This window comes from Xiphophorus couchianus, chromosome 8 (genome assembly GCF_001444195.1).
Source record: "Xiphophorus couchianus chromosome 8, X_couchianus-1.0, whole genome shotgun sequence".
In the NCBI taxonomy this organism is placed as follows: domain Eukaryota; kingdom Metazoa; phylum Chordata; class Actinopteri; order Cyprinodontiformes; family Poeciliidae; genus Xiphophorus; species Xiphophorus couchianus.
In genome coordinates, this window is record NC_040235.1 from 25460717 (window position 1) to 25477973 (window position 17257).

The 17257-nt window shown below is 39.6% G+C and overlaps 2 protein-coding genes across 3 annotated transcripts; one reads left to right on the forward strand and one right to left on the reverse strand.

The window, feature by feature from the left end:
• The first annotated feature begins 771 nt into the window (after positions 1-771).
• On the forward strand, positions 772-5880 carry eif2b1 (eukaryotic translation initiation factor 2B, subunit 1 alpha). 2 transcript variants are annotated; one of them, XM_028024932.1, is made up of 9 exons: positions 774-1119; positions 1210-1311; positions 2352-2488; positions 3919-4035; positions 4125-4237; positions 4318-4386; positions 5248-5323; positions 5462-5587; positions 5684-5880. In XM_028024932.1, the coding sequence occupies exons 1-9, from the start codon at positions 1107-1109 to the stop codon at positions 5837-5839; spliced, it is 909 nt and encodes a 302-aa protein (XP_027880733.1). In that variant the 5' UTR covers positions 774-1106; the 3' UTR covers positions 5840-5880. The 2 variants fall into 2 exon arrangements, with proteins under 2 accessions (XP_027880732.1, XP_027880733.1); XM_028024931.1 differs by having other exon boundaries at positions 772-1119; positions 5462-5880.
• On the reverse strand, positions 5628-13484 carry ddx55 (DEAD (Asp-Glu-Ala-Asp) box polypeptide 55). Its single transcript, XM_028024919.1, has 14 exons — positions 13224-13484; positions 13094-13144; positions 11429-11515; positions 11195-11286; positions 10991-11053; positions 10055-10204; positions 9034-9223; positions 8866-8948; positions 8057-8188; positions 7891-7983; positions 7564-7678; positions 6856-7024; positions 6469-6761; positions 5628-6013 (listed from the first exon to the last, which is right to left on the reverse strand). The coding sequence occupies exons 1-14, from the start codon at positions 13329-13331 to the stop codon at positions 5873-5875; spliced, it is 1767 nt and encodes a 588-aa protein (XP_027880720.1). The 5' UTR covers positions 13332-13484; the 3' UTR covers positions 5628-5872.
• Positions 13485-17257: the final 3773 nt, after the last annotated feature.

The following is a 17257-nucleotide window of genomic DNA, read 5'->3' on the forward strand; positions in this document are numbered from 1 at the left end:
GAAGAAACCTCCGACCTTTGAACTCCAGATTTATATTTACTGTAGCAAATCTTCTTTCTGTTGCTGTTGACCATGTTATTATTTTACGTTTATATTATGCAGATTAGGAATAAGTCAAATTAACAATGGAGAAAATTCTTGTCAGTAAGATGAATGAGAGGTTGAAGAGGGTAAAAAAAATAAGACAATGTAATTAAATATGTAATTGTTTCTTTATTTAACTCAACAACTTTGACGGGTATTGCTATTTTATTTTACTATCCTGTCTAATTTTATTTTGTGTCACTGCTAAGTTAGAAATGGTACAATTTAAGAAGAATAAAGAAGAAAAAAAAACAACCCGAGGGAAACTAGAAACGGAGAACGTCGCCCTCTGGTGATGAAAAAATAGAACTGCAGGATGTACCTGCTTTGCTAGAAACCTTAGAATCACAATCTATTTACATTTAACTGAGAAAATAATCCTAAAAACATCCAAGAACGCATGTTAAAGACTATTCTGTGTACCTAAGATAATAAAGTCTTTGTGAAATGCTGATTCCAAATTGATGTTCCTCTCCTTTGTGCTGCTTTTTAAACGTTTTTCATTTGATAGCTTTTCACCGTTGTCAAATCAGGTTAAGTGTTTTTGCTGAGGCGCTCCGCGGATCTTTGTTGCTCTAAACTAGGCAGCTTTCTATGTCCAAATTTGATTTCCCCACCACCTACATTAAAATGTGTCTCCTTTTAACTCCCAAGTTTTATTTTTCTGAACAGTCCGTGAAGCTGACACGAGGTTTACGTCATCAGTCTGCGACACGTCAACAGGCAGAACTTTGCATGAGCCAACAGTGTGTAATTCAGCAGAAAGCGACTGGCACGTATTTCTAGACAGAAATTTTCAGTTTTTAACTATTGCTGATATTATTAAAGGTTTAATATTTGTACATTTAAAACATTTGTAGGTAATTTGATTCAGCAACGTCGCGGTGGGTTTGGTTCTGGCAGGTGACAGACATCTGCGAACTGACTGGTCCTGTAAAAACAATATCTATAGTAAACAGTGATAAAGGTTTCGGGGTTTGTTTTGACCTTAAAGAGTTTTTGTCTCCATTTTGGATTTGAAAATGAACGAAGAAGGTGAGTTTCTCCTGGAGTCCCGTCCCCTGCTCCGTGTGATCCTCGGTGATGCTGAGTCTGTCTGTCTGTCTGGTTGTGGTCTCTGGTCAGAACTGGTGGAGTACTTCAGGGCTCAGATGAGGAAAGACCCGGACATGGCCTCTGCCGTGGCAGCCATCCGCACCCTGCTAGAGTTCCTCAAGAGAGACAAAGGTGGGTTTTTCAGACGATCACTGGAAAAGTACATTTAACCAGTAAAGCACTTTGAATTGCATTGTTGCTGAAAATGTGCTATATCAGGGGTGTCAAACTCCAGTCCTCAAGGGCCGCTGTCCTGCAACTTTTAGATGTGCCTCTGCTGCACCACACCTGAATAGAATAATTAGGTCATTAGCAAGGCTCTGGAGAACTGATCTACACAAGGAGGAGGTGATTAAACCATTTCATTCCAGGGTTTTGTACCTGTGGCACATCTAAAAACTGCAGGACAGCAGCCCTTGAGGACTGGAGTTTGACACCTGTGTGCTATATGATTAAAATGACCTTACCTTATGTAATCGTTAAAAAAAACTTAATGCAATCAACACCTTCAGGTTAGTTTAAGTCAGTCAGTTTGTTTCACTTTAACAGTGATTATTATTTTAATGGGGAACTATTGTGCAAAATTCACTCTTTGCATGTTTTTATGCTTCCATTTTGGGTTTCCACTGCTTCTAAAAAAAACAAGTTAAGGCCTTAAAAAAATCCACCCACCCGTTTTCTGCCAGTGAGTTAATGTATTTTGATGTCTGGAAAATGAGCCGTTCCAAAAACCTTCAGATAATGAAGTTATAATCTGAGGGTACTGCGGTGTTACCTAGCAACCCCAGCAATTTCAGCTTCCCTTGGCTTAAAGTCTGTTCAAAAATTTATTAAGCACGCTTTGCTAACCATTTATTATTAATAATAAAAATGAACAGATTTCAGTATTTTTTTTAGCTGCAGATGCAGCCTTTGCTACAAATGATCAAGCTTTCATGCTTTGTTTTTGCAATTTAAGCAATAAATTTTTTTTTCTTATTTAAAAACATTGACTTATATTGAATTATGTTTTTTTTGTGTGTATTTTGTGTTAAATAAAAAAAAAATCTACAAAACGTGCCAATTTTTATTTTTTTATATCCGATTAATCAATTGTCAAAATCATAGTTAGTTGGAGCCTTATGTGATGTGAATGCGTTTGGCTCGGTCTGAATGTCCGTCTGTCCGTCCAGGTGAAACCATCCTGGGTCTGAGGGAGAGCCTGACGTGGGCTACAGCCTGCCTGAAGGGAGAGGACTCCTCTGTGGCCGTGTCGTCTGGAGGAGAGCTGTTCCTGCGCTTCATAAGCCTCACGTCCCTGGAGCATCAGGTAACGCATGTTTCACTTTTTAAAAAAACATTTTTTTGCATCACCAACAAATCTGATCCACCTGCCATCATGAACTATGCTGTGGAAATACATCCAAGTCAACAATTTTACAGCGATGTAAAATGACCTGCTTGCAGATTTCTCCTGTTTTTTTGCTCTTAATTCAGTTTTCCTAAAAGATAATCCCAGTTAATACAAACCGTAGTTTGAGAGTGAGGATTTTGCTTATTAAGGCATAAATATTACTAAGCAGTAATGTCGGCCATTGAGTGTTTGTGACGGCTGACAGCGTGAAGCAGGTTTTTAACGTCACTGTGGAGTCATTTTGAGCCACGTTTTTTAGAGCATGCCCACTTAAGCATCTGAGTTGGAAACAAATTCAGACTTTGACTAGGCCACTCCAAAACCTTTATGTTAGTTGTGGAACTCGATTGAAATTTTAAATGGAGTTAATTGCAGGATCTGTAATTAATCGCATTTTAATCTAAAACCATATTGACAAAATAAGCAACACTTTAAATTCAAAACCCCACTTTGCTGCTAAATCATTATATATATAGACATATGAGCTCAACAGATATTTATTGTTTTTAATCTGTTATTTGGGCTATTCAACCACCACATTGGTCCAAAGTGCTATTATATCCATTCAGCTTTCAGAATGATCATTTATGGAACTTCTTTGAAAAAAAAAATCCTTCTTTAGAAAATGTGGGCTGTGGACGCTGATGTTAGCGACGTCTGTGCTGCTTCTGCTACGTGTTTAGCATAGAGATGCTATTTTAGGCTGGAATAGCTTCACTGACATGCTAACACCTTTTAGCACATCAACAAGTGTTTTCCAGCATCCAATCAGATCATTTTGAAATAATCCCCCAAGTGAGCTGGGAGAAGCGGCTTTGTCGTCCATTGCTGTTATTTGCGGCTGTGCGTCAGATATATGGGCGTTCCAGAAACACGAAAAATATAAAGATTCCTGGTAGAATATTTGTATGCTTAATATTTTTAAGACATTATAATCTATGATATTTTTTTGTTTTGTTTTATAGCCACTTGATCATGTAGGACTCTAGAAATAACAGAAGGTTGTGACTACCTCCACCATGTCTGCTGTCTGCATGATGTTATTTTTCTAACATACTGTTAATTTGTCATCTGAACTCATTGGAGGACATCTTCCAAGAAGCTTTGCCTTTGACTCATCATGATGTTTTACAGAAAATGTGAGATGGGTTTTGGGTTTGGCCTTGCAAATATCCAATAAAAGGTCATATTTTCCAGTCGCCATTTTCTTCCATATTGTTTTGGTGTGATTTTAAAAGGCCAATAATTCCTCGTACGGGTCACCACTGATCCATGATTTTCCAAAACTTAAAACTCTTAACCCAGACCAGTCTCTGCTCTCCATAACAGGCGTTTCTTGTCTCCAGGATTTGTCTCGCTGTAAGAAGGTGATGGAGGAAAGAGGAGAACTATTTCTAGAGAAGATCTCCATGTCCAGGAACAAAGTCGCTAAGCTCTGTCACACCTTCATCAAAGACGGCGCTGTAAGTACCGGTACCGTCTCGTCCCCTTGCTCTTTGCGCTCGCTTCACCTCGTGCCTTTTGTCTCCCCCCCACCTGCCAATCCTCTCAGAAAATCCTGACTCACTCGTACTCCAGGGTGGTCCTGCGGGTGCTGGAGAAAGCCGCGGCGGAGAAGAAGCGCTTCTCCGTTTATGTGACCGAATCGCAGCCTGACGCCGCAGGGTGAGCGAGCGAGCGAGCGGGGACTAGTGTCTTTTTCAGAGGACACTAAACGATGCTGTGTTTTTCTCCTTTTGTTAAAGACGGCAGATGGCAGAGGCCCTGAAGAAACTCAACGTTCCAGTAACAGTAGTGCTGGATGCAGCTGTAGGGTAAGCTACTCTGGGGTTCTGAGCTGGAGGGGGAAACACACATGGTTTATTGAGTCAGTCTTTCATCTCTGGTTGGGTTTTTTTTATTGGAAATATCCAACTGGAAAATACATTTCTAACATTAAATAAACTACTTCAGTTCCATTATGAAACTAAAGCTGTTAAAAAAACAAAACAGATTGTTGCTGGTCAGTCAGTGACAAATGTGAAAATAACACTTACTTTTTAAGTGTTATTTTCACATTATATACAATATTGTTTAAAAAAAAGGCCAGGTTAATTTTTTTTAGTATTTTAGAAATCATTTTAATGTTCAATAAATTTCTCCTCAGTTATCTGGTTCATGACGTTCCTCAGCCTGAGCAGGAGAGATTCCAGGGAACAAAGTTACTGATGTAAAATGTTGCTTCCTTAGGGACACTTAAGGCCTCCAGCTTCTCTGATGTGCTCTTCTAACTGGTGCTTAGCTTTTTTACAACAGTATTACTTGTTTTTTTGTTTGTTTCTTTTGCCACAAAGAAAATTTTGTGCGCAAATTTGTCGCTAAATGTAGCGACAAATTTGCTAAGTTGGTAACAGTGTGGTTCAGCCAGGACAGTGGCCAAGTTTCAGACCTTGGCAGAGAGATAGAATCGGTTTCTCAAGTAATTATCGTCCCTTCGCCCAAAAAGAAGAAAATCTGAGCTGATTTATTGATGCACCACTAGATAATAAACTTTGCCTTGGTATTTAAAATAACAGATCGGACGGTTCAGAAAGAGAACGAGCAAAGGTTGAGGAAAAATGCGTAATATTTACGTTCACACTGTTTTAATGAACCTGTTTTTAAAAGCTGCTCAGTTTCAGTTTTCCGTCTTCCAGGTATGTGTTGGAGAAGGTGGACCTGGTCATTGTGGGAGCAGAGGGAGTCGTCGAGAGCGGAGGGATCATCAACAAGGTGAGTTGCCTTCGCGGCCCCGGATAAAACTCAAAACTTCAGGGAGCTGAATACACAGATCAGATCAGGTCTGTGTAAACACGGGCCAGGTATATGTTTCAAACAGAATCCAGAGTGTGTGTGTGTGTTTTTCCCCAGATCGGCACCTATCAGATGGCTCTGTGCTCCAAGGCTCACAACAAGCCCTTCTACGTCGTTGCAGAAAGTTTTAAATTTGTTCGTCTGTATCCGCTGAACCAACAGGACGTGCCCGATAAGTTTAAGGTGCGGCTTCCTTATTTTGTGTGTTGTGGTTTTTTTAAAAATGATTTTCCGTCCCTTTATCCAGATTTATTGACTTGTGCTTCCTGCCCCGCACAGTACAAAGCCGACACCCTGAAGAGCATCCGGAACCTGTCGGAGGAGCACCCGGTCATCGACTACACGCCCCCCTCCCTCATCACCCTGCTCTTCACAGACCTGGGGGTCCTCACCCCGTCGGCCGTCAGCGACGAACTCATCAAACTGTATTTATAACTGCGTCCCTTCGCTAAGCAATAAAACAGACGTTTATGGTCCGCCTGCTTCCTGCTTTGAGTTTGTGAGCTGTTGCTCGAAGTCTTCCTCGCTGATCTGGCCTTTTTTTAGTTTCTTAAGGAGGCGAGTGTCTTCTAAAAGCTCCTTCATGTATTCTTCATCCATGTCGGAGTCCTGCAGAGGCAGAATAGAAGCCATGAGAACGTCCCGTCTTAAAGCTGCAGTACGTTACTTTTATGAAGAGTATGTCTTTTACATATTTGCTAAAACTGTCACTATGAGGTAAGATCGATCTCTTCCACCTCCTCCCTGAGCTACTATGGCTGTCTGAAGAAATGCAACATTCCCCGTCAAAAACAACCAATCAGAGCCAGGAGGAGGGTCTTAGCGATGCCAATCAAGCACGTGAACACGCTGCTAAATGTGCTAATGGTGGAGAAACAACTTACCAATAAAGGAAAACTGTTTATCTAGTGGCCATGCTAACTAGCCTTAGCTTTCACAACAGACTATGCTAGCTGGAGATTAGTAGTTTCAACAAATATGTAAAAGAAATCTATATATATTTCTTTTATAAAAGTTGCACATTGCAACTTTAATGCTTCATTTATCCCCCAAACAGAGTTTACCTCGTCGTGTTTCCTTTTGGCGGCGCGTTTTTTCTTGCGCTCCTTCTTGCACTTCTGCTTGGACCAGGCCTTGTTCTTGACAAAGTTCTTCTTGGGCAGCTCCGTCTTCTCTCTGTCCTTCAGCTCGGCCAGCATCTTCTGCCTCTGCTTCTGTCTGTTTTTGTCCTTGTAGCGGATGCTGTCCGTGTCCACCGTCGTCTCCACGAAGTCGGGAAACGTTTTCCCCTTCAGCTCGGGCATCTTCGGCAGGCGGAGCAGCGCGAAGCCGTTGGCCAGGGACACAAAATCCAGATCTAAACGAAATAAACAATATGAGAAGGTTTCATTTTTTGTTGTGTTTGGGGATAATACAAAAATAAAATACAGTTGGCTTTGAGGATTTGTCACCTTTTACTCTGAAGATGAGGCTGCATTCGTGTTTGGCGTAAGCCTGGATGTACGACACAAAGGCCCTCATGCCTTTATCGAACATGGCGCGGTCAGCCAGGGCCATGGCCTTCACCTTGGGCAGCACGTCCACCACGTCCTTTATAGCAGACATCTTCTGCAGCGGGCACTGGTCAGGTCACAAGAAATACTGTTAATCCCATCACTTCCTGACCAACGTCCTGTAGAGGTGCACCGATTGGTTTCTTTTAAAGAACTTTAATATCACGAAATACAACAGGAATACAAGATTTTTGCTAGCTTGCCATTGCAATTTTAAACAGACACTTGTGTATACAAAATAGACCAATTTATTGCAAGAGAATGCAAAAAAAAACTTAAAATTTTCCGTATGTCCCCAAAGGGGCTTTGTAGCAGATCACCATTAGCAAGAGAAAAATAGAGAAAAAAAAAAAACAGTATAAATCTCACTCAGAATTTGAATTTGTGCCATTTTCTGAGGATTTCATATCACAGTGGCTCTGATCCTCCTTTGAGTGACTTTATGCTGAGCAATATTTTAGCTGGATTATCTGAGTGAGTTCTAGACGATTATTTTAAACCATCAATTATCAGATTAGGCAGCGTATGAACTCCTGCATGGCTGATCCAAAAAGTCTTGTTGCCGACGGCTACGAACACTGCTGAAGGACCCAACTTCACACTCACTTTCTGGTTGATGGACAAGAAGTTGACATAGGGTTCCTCCATTGGCAGCAGGAAGACGAGGGCGTTGCCATGGTTACCGATACGCGCCGTTCTCCCGCATCGATGCACAAAAGCACTGAAGGAAGAAAAAGAATGAACGGCTGAGCAGACAGGGAAAAATGGTCAGAGCCAAGTAGTCAGAAAAGCAATAGTGTTTTAACGTTTAAGCTAACAGGATAATTCATTCTGCAATGTATTAATCCGCCAAAACAAATAGTCCCCAACCTCAATTTAAAAAAAAAAAAAAGGACAACTTTTGTTTGTATTTTTTAAACTAACTGCACCAACCTGGCGCTGCTGGGGGGATCGTACTGCAGAACCCAGTTCACATCGGGGATGTCGATGCCTCTGGCCATGACGTCGGTGCACACCAAGATCCCGCTGCAACGTCACGACGCTTTTAAAAACAAACACGTGATGGTACAGATTTACTGCAGGGGCGGCGGATTTCTACCTCTTTAAGGCTCTGAAGTCTGAAAAAATGCTGCTGCGGTTATTTTTCATCTTGCCGTGGATGCAGTGGATCGTGACCTTCTTGACCAGCGACTCCAGGGCTCGGCCGAAGTACTCCACACAAGCGCAGGTGCTTTAAAAAAACCAAAGAAAACAGGTAAGAGAAAACGTGTGCATACATAACCAGGAACAAAACAATTAGCTTACCATTACTTTACTGTTGGGTAAGAGTGAAAAGAAGTTAACATTTATTTAATACTACCCCTTATCTCAGTTTAATGAAATATGTCACTTACAGATGCAGTAATTATTAGAAATTTGTCATTAAAACATATATTGGTATTAATATGTCAGTTCAATTTACTATTCTGAAGAACCTACAAATAATAATATTATTATTAATCACTATAATAGTAACTGCGCATACAGCATTGGAATAATTACCAACACCTTGACAATGTAGACCATATAGTGTAGTTCATAATCTGTGTTATATAACAAGTAAAAAACTTGTTATATTATATATACATTATTGTCATCATTATTGATGACAATAATGATACTAAAATAATATGACAATAGTAAAACAGAAAGAAGGATGAAGACTACTGCTAAGTAGTGCGTAGATATCAAGTGTTTCTTATAATTCAAGAACTGATCAAATGTGTATCTGTACAAGAGTTGCAACTAACAATTGTTTTAGTAATCGATTAAACATCCTAAGTAAAACACAACAACCAGAATTTTTTTTTTACAGAAATAACCAATTAAATGAAAACAAAAACCACAAATAAATAAACCCAATCAAACCTGAAGAAGACCAGCTGCTTCTCATGCTTGTGTTGCCTTAGAAACGCCACCAGGTGGTTGAACTTGTCGTCTGCTCTGCAAGTCTGAAAGCACAGCACACGCATGTGTTTTGTCGTTGCCATCTTCACTTCGTGGGCCGAACGACGGGCCGTTCGCTCCGCCACTCACGGTGTAGTAGTTGGAGAGGCGGGCCGGGGTCTTCTGGGTGGCCGAGGCAGCCTGACCCTTCTCTTTGACGGTGATGCGGACGGGGTTCCTGAGGCCGGCCCTCACCAGCTTCTCCAGCTCCTGAGTCTGGGTGGCTGAGAACAGGCCCGTCCGTCTCTGTTTGGGCAGGTAGCTCAGGATGCTGTTCAGGCTGCACACATGTGGGAGGGAGTGGGGTGAAATACAGAACATCCGAACCTGGAGCAGCCTGGTTGGCTAGGAGCAGATTTAGCCCAAAACTATGGTTACTGAAGGTTTCACCAACTCAAATTTAAGACTTTTCAAGACCATTATAAATTAAAGACCTGCATCGTGACAGAAATGTAATAAAGATGATAAATTTTCAATAAATTTGCAATTGATGGGCGTAAACAATTAGCTAGGGGTATGTTAGCAGCTAGTTACTGGTAGCTTGTCTGGTAATCTAATATAGATGATGTGTGCAGACCACTCAAACTTTTGCCTGACAGAAATGCTGATTAACATAATAAATACCAACTTGCATTTTTTAATATCCACACTGTATTATTAATACAAGGTTACTGCAGGTTTTAATAACTCAAATTTAAGACTTTTAAAGACCATTATGAATTAAATTTAGGACCTGTATCACGACAGAAATGTACAAAAGACGATAAATAAGAGATAAACTTATACCTACCCATGATGAGCTTTAAAAAGTGAGCTTGGTAGTTAGCAAGGGTGTATATATTAACAGCTAGCTACTGGTAGCCCCAACCACAGAACACAATGAAAATGTGTGCAGGCGACTCAAACTTAACCTGACAGAAAATTAGCGCAAGAAACAAAAATACATAGAATATAAAAGATTAAATAGTCCTGCCACGACACAAGACACATTAAATGACTAAGAAATCTTAAGGCCTTAATTTTAGTCTTAAATTTACGCACATCCTATTCCAGGATGTGCGTAGACATCCTGGAATAGGATCTTGCCTCCATCTTTCCTGCTGATTCGTACCTGGCCTCAAAGCCCATGTCGAGCAGCCTGTCAGCCTCATCCAGAACCAGAACATCCAGGCTCCGGACTGCGCTGGCCAGTTCCAGCCCCTCTGACTTCCTCCTGAACATGTCCTCCAGGCGGCCGGGCGTCGCAATCACAATGTTGCCGCTGAAAAGAAACATAAAACGGACGTTACAGCACGATAATCGCTTTCTAACATGTTCCCACCTAATACTGAGGACTAATCATAAACATTAATTCTGCTAACACTAAAGTGCTATAACAAGATGGTATTTAGCAAAAGCGAATGCTAAAGTGGCATAACGGGATGATATTTAGCAGAAGCTATTGCTAAAGATGTATAACAAGATTTAGCAAAAGCTAATGCAGTATAACAAGAGGGCATTTAGCAAAAGCTAATGCTAAAACGGTAAAACAAGATGATATTTAGCACAAGCTAATGCTAAAGCGGTAAAACAAGATGATATTTAGCACAAGCTAATGCTAAATCGGTAAAACAAGATGATATTTAGCACAAGCTAATGTTAAAGAGGTACTACAAGATGGTATTTAGCAGAAGCTAGTGCTAAAGCACTACAATAAGATGGTAGGCAGTGGAAGCTAATGCAGTAAATGCTGTTACCCGACCTGTGTTACAACACACTATCATTCTCAACAATGAGTGATAGTTGATGCACAGGTAAGTGTGTATCATGACACACCTACCTGTACGGTTGCTCTTGAGAAAGTGATTCTTTGGAACAAATGTTTTCAATGTTAGCAAAACCTCTAAAGAGCTAAACAAAAAAATAGCTTGCTATTAGTGGATTAATGGTGTTGCCACCACTGGGATACAACTTTATTTATTTAAAAAAAAAAAAAAAGATATATTTGGAATTCTATTTCTTGCCAGCTTTTCATCCTGTTAAAGCAGGACTGAAATCCGTCACATACCCATGCTCTTTAAACTTCTCCACGTCTTCTGCTGGGTTGCTGCCACCAATCAGCAAAATCTGCCTGAGAATCAAAAGGTGAAATTGATTATTGAGTGCAAATTGATTTAAAAAAAAATGCTTGTAGTTAAATCTGCCTGCTCAGTTAGAAACAATTCCAATCTACAACATTTCACTCTGTGAAGTTTTTTTTTTTTATACTCACGTGAACTCTGGAAACTTCTGGATAAACATTCCCATCACTTCACTGATCTGCAGGGCCAGTTCTCGTGTGGGAGTGATCACCAGAGCACCGACCTGCACAAAACACCTGAACTTTTCAGCAGGTCCTACATGACAGCAAACCTCTCAGCATCCAAAAAAACCAACCAAACAAAAAAAAAACAATACTACAGAGACTAAAGTAGCCATGTTTTTTTTGCTTCGGTGTCACGGTTACCTGCTTCTTCTTGAGTTTCTCCTCGCGTTTCAGCAGCAGCTCTATAATAGGAATGACAAAAGCCAAAGTCTTCCCGCTGCCGGTGACCTGAAGCAAAACAGCCAACACCTTAAGAAACGACTGGTTGTCATGGCAGCACAACTTCCTGATCGTTTCCAAATAACTGTTTTTGCATAATTTCGTTAATTACAACATCTCTTTATCCTCAGTTTTGATCATCTATCATATTTAATATCTACTGTTGGATCCAAGCTGTATATTCATTCAGCCGCCAGCAGAGGGAGCCAAATCAATAAGTTAAATATACAGAGCAACTTCAAAGCACTTATACCTCTTGAACGTTTTTATATTTTGTCATGTTATAACCATAAATCTTTATGAAATTCATTCACATTTCAGTTAGATTAACAAAAAAGTCCATAATTATGAATTTTTACAGCTACAAATCTGAAAAGTGTGGCATGCACTTATTCATCCTGCTCGAGTTAAAACTTTGTAGAGCAATAGCAACTGCAAGCCCTTTAGAGGATGAACCTGTCAGCTCTGCACATGTGCAGCCTGAATTCTTCTGTCTGATTGGATACAGAGCGTCTGCAAACAGGAATTGATGGTGCTGTCATGTTAATGGCGCCCCCTATAGGGCTTGTTTGAAACTACACACAAAACTTTTATCCATTTCATTCAGAAGTGACTTTCTCATTGCCACTCTTTCACAAAAGCTAAAAATGTGCACAAACTAATATTTTATCTGATGAAAGTTTCTCCCACCTGAGCTGCAAATCTTTGCTGTTCTTCCACAGCTACCCTATAGAGCTGAGGTCTTTAAACAACAGAATTGATTTCTTACCGTAATTACTGCTGAATTCTATTCAATAACTACATTACTTGCTATCACTGTAAGTGTATGAGTAAAAGCTACAATAAATAAACAACACTTAGCCTGGTGGGGACATAAGTAAAGCCTGGTGGCCCACCAGGCTTATGATCGACAGGGGGACAAATGTAATGGTAATTTTATCCAGAACAACCAAAGGGGATAGAAGGTGTTGCTGCAAAATGGAAACTCTGTGTATAAAGAATTATTATTATCATTTTTAATAAGATGGTACCCTAAAAATATTAATCGGTAAAGTCTGATGGATGGAAACAAAATCCCCAAACCAACACTTTCACCACTGTGCCATTAAAAAAAATAAAATAAAAAACTCACTTTTTTCATCCTATATAAAAAGTTTTACTCTTTGTCCTGTTTGGATACCATAAACCGTTTCCCTCACACTGACTTTTTTCATTCAGATTTCATTTGTAGAAAGAAAACATCCTTATCACATGCTTGTCCCAACTATTTGTTCTAATAAAAAAAAGTGATTAAAATGACCACTGCTGCTGTAAGTTTATCATTATCAGCATCAGATATATTTCTATTCATGACAGCACATGACAGAGATGCAGCAGATGTTTTTGGTGCCTTGTACTTATTCTTTTGTCATTTTTGTAACTACTAGCTCAACACAAGATCAACACATTTGACCGTTCAGCGTCTCCTGGATTAGTTTGGATTTCTTCGTGACCCAGAATCAATTTGTCAGTAAATCCCACTAGTTCAGAGTTCTACGTCTTGCTCCGTCTCAGCCTCTTTAAAGAACTTGTTGCAAAGACACTCACCGCCTCAGCAGCGACGTCTTTATTGTTCATGAACAGTGGAATACAAGCCGACTATAACGAAAAGAGATCAATCAGTCAGACAGGTGGAGTTTTAGGGCAGCATGGATTGAAACAGGGATTTCAAAGTTACCTGTACAGGTGTCATGTAAGTAAATTTCATTTCCTCAAGTGTTTGTAAAATCTTCTCGTTTAGTTGGACAGATAAGGTTTCCCATGTCCCGTCTGTAATGTTCTCCATGTTGGAAAGTCAACCGAGAAGACGTAGCAGCAGAACGCTAACGCCTTTAGCACATGGCCAGCCTTTCTGCACGATGATGGACCTTCTTCCGCTGCGTTCCGTAGTTGTTTACACGCCGGGGGGAAACTGAAGCCGACTCGCATGTTTTGGTTCCGCTTTCCACTCCATTTGTTCTTTCTTCTTCTTTTTCTTCTTTTGCGTTTTATTGGCAAATGACAAAAAACTTAAGGTGCATTTACCGCCACCTACCGGACTGGAATGTTGTCACCAATGATACTCAGAGGGAATTTAACAATACGCACCTCAATGGCGTGTATGCGTGTTCAAATTCATACACACACGCACATACACCCCTCCACACACGCACACACACACACACACACACACACACACATACAGTATATATATATATATATATATATATATATATATATATATATATATATTTTCCTCTCTTTTTGTATTGGCTTTAAATGCTGACGTCCCTCTGAATATTTATTGCATTTTAAGAAGAGATGTCCCACTGTCTCCATCTGATTGTGCAATAATTACAAGTCCCCGTTTTATGTTTCCTGGTTTGAAAAATAGAACTATTAAATCCTGTATGGCCAATTCTAAGTCGTGATATGATTACTTCTTTCCAGCTTCCCCATTTGTTCTTCTTCTGCATTCTAACTTTTTTTTTTTGTTGTTGTTTTTTATGCAAGCATTTCTACATCTAGGCTGCTCTCAAGGCCAAACTGCTTCCTGTGGATCCTGGGATGCTGATGGAACCGACTCCATAATCCTGGGCTGTTTTAGTTTGATTAAAATTATTGGGATCACGTTGTTATGGATAAAATTATTCTGTCTCTTTCTATGCTGTGTCTTTGCTGCATGCTTACATAATCATATCATATAAGACTGATGATAGTCACACATAAACAAAATGCAACTTTGCTACAGTCTTTGCTTCACGTGTTTAAGACCATGATAGATCATGGTGCTCTGTTGCTTAAAGCCTCAAAAAATGAAAGGTAAGGTTCTGTGAAGTTTAGATCAGCCCTGATCTAAACTTCATGTTGCTATTTTGACATGGACTTCCTGGCAATGCAGATTATATCTCAACTACATATTTCTAGCTAGCTCAGATAAAGAAATCCAGAAATTTAAAAATAAATGTACAGCTTTTAAGTCAAAGGCACAATTATAAAATGTTTTAGCTTTGCCGAAGAGATTCATGAAGCTAAAACAACAAACTGGTAACCTGAAACTACGGTAGTTAAAGTTTTCCATTGAACCTTGAGATACATTAAGAGTTATGCAACTCCGGACATCGACTGCAGCTCGTACAAATGCAATGTTTGGTTGATCAGCGTTCATAATAATCCCACAACAGAAAAGTGCAACAACTTGCTGTTTTTGATGGCTTCACCACAGCAGTGAAACTCAGTGGAGATGAAGACTGTGTCTGTCTTCAGGGCAGACACCTGGTGATGCATAATGTTTAGGAGTTTCAGTCTGACCCAGATGTTACCTGACAGCCTCAGATGAGTTTGTTCTGTCACTTTTTGTCACTTTTACTCTTCCAATTAAACCTTTGACAAATAAACTCCTCAAACAATGGAATTTTATTTATTTTTTGTTATACAAGGCTTTTTTTTGTCAGTGACATCATAGTGTTGTTTCCCCCAGTGTAGTATAAGCCTGGAGGCCCGCCATGCTTTCCTACCCCCCCCGCCAAGCGTAGCTATTTTTGTTATTAGAACAATTAATAATGCAAAAAAGATAAAAATAAAAATAATAAGAATAATACTTTTTTTTTTTTTTAAAGTTAAAGCCGTATTGCCAGCATCTCTATTGTTTCACTGGTGGAGCATATTTATTCCTAAAAGATTAGTTTATAGTTTCTGCATTTAAAGCCGTGAGAGCGGACCAATCACCGCTGGCGCCTCTGCGCGTGGAAGCCAGCGCTGCCGCTGCTTGATCTCAGCACAGATCGCGCGCGCCTCCTTTCACTCAAACTGGACTTGTATGGACATTTACATCAAAGCCCCTGTGAGGAATTATGTTTCTTTGGAGTAGCCGACTCCACATCAAGGTAAGAGTTTAAAACCCACCGCGTTAGCTCTGGTTTTCGCAGCTCCACTAACTTGTAGTCGCTTCCAGAGGTGCGTTGAGCGAGCGGTGAGAATGATTTATCTTTGTGAACAAAGAATTATATGCGGCGTTTACGTCTCAACACGCTGCCCAGCACCCGGCTCTGTCTTCCCTATAAAGTTTATGTCTGTGTTCCCGGTTGCTCAGAGTGTTAGTGAGAGCTAACCTCATCATGCAGGTTCAGTCCGGTGAGGAGCTTTCGCGCTCTCCTCGTAGTATAAAACACTGGTTTTCTATTACATTATTATTATTTTTAGTATTATTTTTTCCCCTTTATGATGTGGTTAATGCACATGGTGGCGCGAAGATCGGACAAACTCGTCCCTAAAAGTTGGGCAACCACAACAGTTTCTGTGTATTTAAAAACTCAGCAGACATGAAATGGAAGAGCTACTAAAGCCACATTAGCAGCATTTAATTAAATCTCCCATTTGTTGCGGATTCCTGCTCAGTGCAACAGATTTAACTCATCATACAGGGCCGGTCCGAGGCTACATGAGGCCTTGAGCAGAATTTGACTTAGGGGCCCCTTTTGTTACTAAAACCATCAGCAACTCTAACAGCTTCTGTGTTAGATTTAATCTGGGAGAAGGGAGCAGTTTAATTGGCCAACCCAAAAAGCAATAAGTTATAATTGCTGTTTACTAATTTGTATTTGTGAACAAACGGAGCTCAGACTCAAATAGAGATTAAACTCATAGCATCAGAGTGTAGCTATGGTAACAATCTAACTATGAATATTGTTCTTTGAAGTTTTACAAAGTAAACTTGCCAGCTGCTTTAAATCTTACATTTAAATGTTAAACAATTTAAAATATTTTAATTTATGTATGGTGAAGCCACTAAATCAAATTTAGCAGCATTGATGATCTCAATAAATAAATGTTACATTTATACATCTGTAGTGTATGTTAAAATAATAGCATTTATGGGGACTTGAAGGCCCCATAAATGCCTTCATGGCCTCATGGAGCCTCTGACTTAATTTGGATCAAACAGAAGTGCAAATAATTGATATTCATTTTAATTGTATTTTTTGATTTGATGTTTTTAAGACTAGTTGTGGGTACAGACAGCATTTCACTGGAGATGTCTTCCTGAAATATTTTTACATTTTCTGTCAACTTAAAATCTTTTAATACAAAAACACGGTGGACCGCCTCGCTGCGTTGACCACTGGGTTTAGCAAGTTTTCTGGGGTAAACCCTGAATAATGTTTGCTTAAGTACTAAAACCACTGAAACAGAGAAGACGAACCCAAATTAGACACTGAATAATAAGTTAAAGACAAAACAGGAAGTGTAAAAACGACATTTGAGCATCTTTCAAATGATTTCTTCCTCTTTTTCTTTCTCTTTTCCACTTCGTAAACTCTCTTTATCCGCATGTTAGGTAATCGGTTGGTGGTGTTTCCTGGTTTCAGATATACGTGAAGCTGCTGTCTTCTCATCACTTCTCAGTATTTAAGACCCACTAGAGCAGGGGGTCTGGAACATTTGCACCCCAATGAACCAATTTTAATCTCGGTTTATGCAAATAAAACTTATTTAGAGTCATAAATGTTACCTGACATTTGGAAAAAAGTCCAAATGTCATTATAATTATAATTTCTGATACAGGAAAACTATGAGAATAGAGCAAAAATTGTCTTCCTATTTTTAGGTTTTAAAATACAATGTGAACTTTTATAAAGGATGATGAATACCTTTTCCTCTATGGGATGTCAAACTTCATTAGAAATTATGTAAACAAACAAACATGATTTTCTATCTATCAAGATTGTGAGA

Coding starts and splice junctions, on each gene's coding strand:
- ddx55 (XM_028024919.1), bottom strand. CDS start 13,331: ATGGAGAACATTACAGACGGGACATGGGAAACCTTATCTGTCCAACTA. Junction 8,949..9,033: donor GCCTCTCCAACTACTACACC/GTGAGTGGCGGA, acceptor CTGTGCTTTCAG/ACTTGCAGAGCAGACGACAA. Junction 6,014..6,468: donor CCAAAAGGAAACACGACGAG/GTAAACTCTGTT, acceptor CTGCCTCTGCAG/GACTCCGACATGGATGAAGA.
- eif2b1 (XM_028024931.1), top strand. Junction 1,312..2,351: donor GTTCCTCAAGAGAGACAAAG/GTGGGTTTTTCA, acceptor CTGTCCGTCCAG/GTGAAACCATCCTGGGTCTG. Junction 4,387..5,247: donor GTGCTGGATGCAGCTGTAGG/GTAAGCTACTCT, acceptor TCCGTCTTCCAG/GTATGTGTTGGAGAAGGTGG.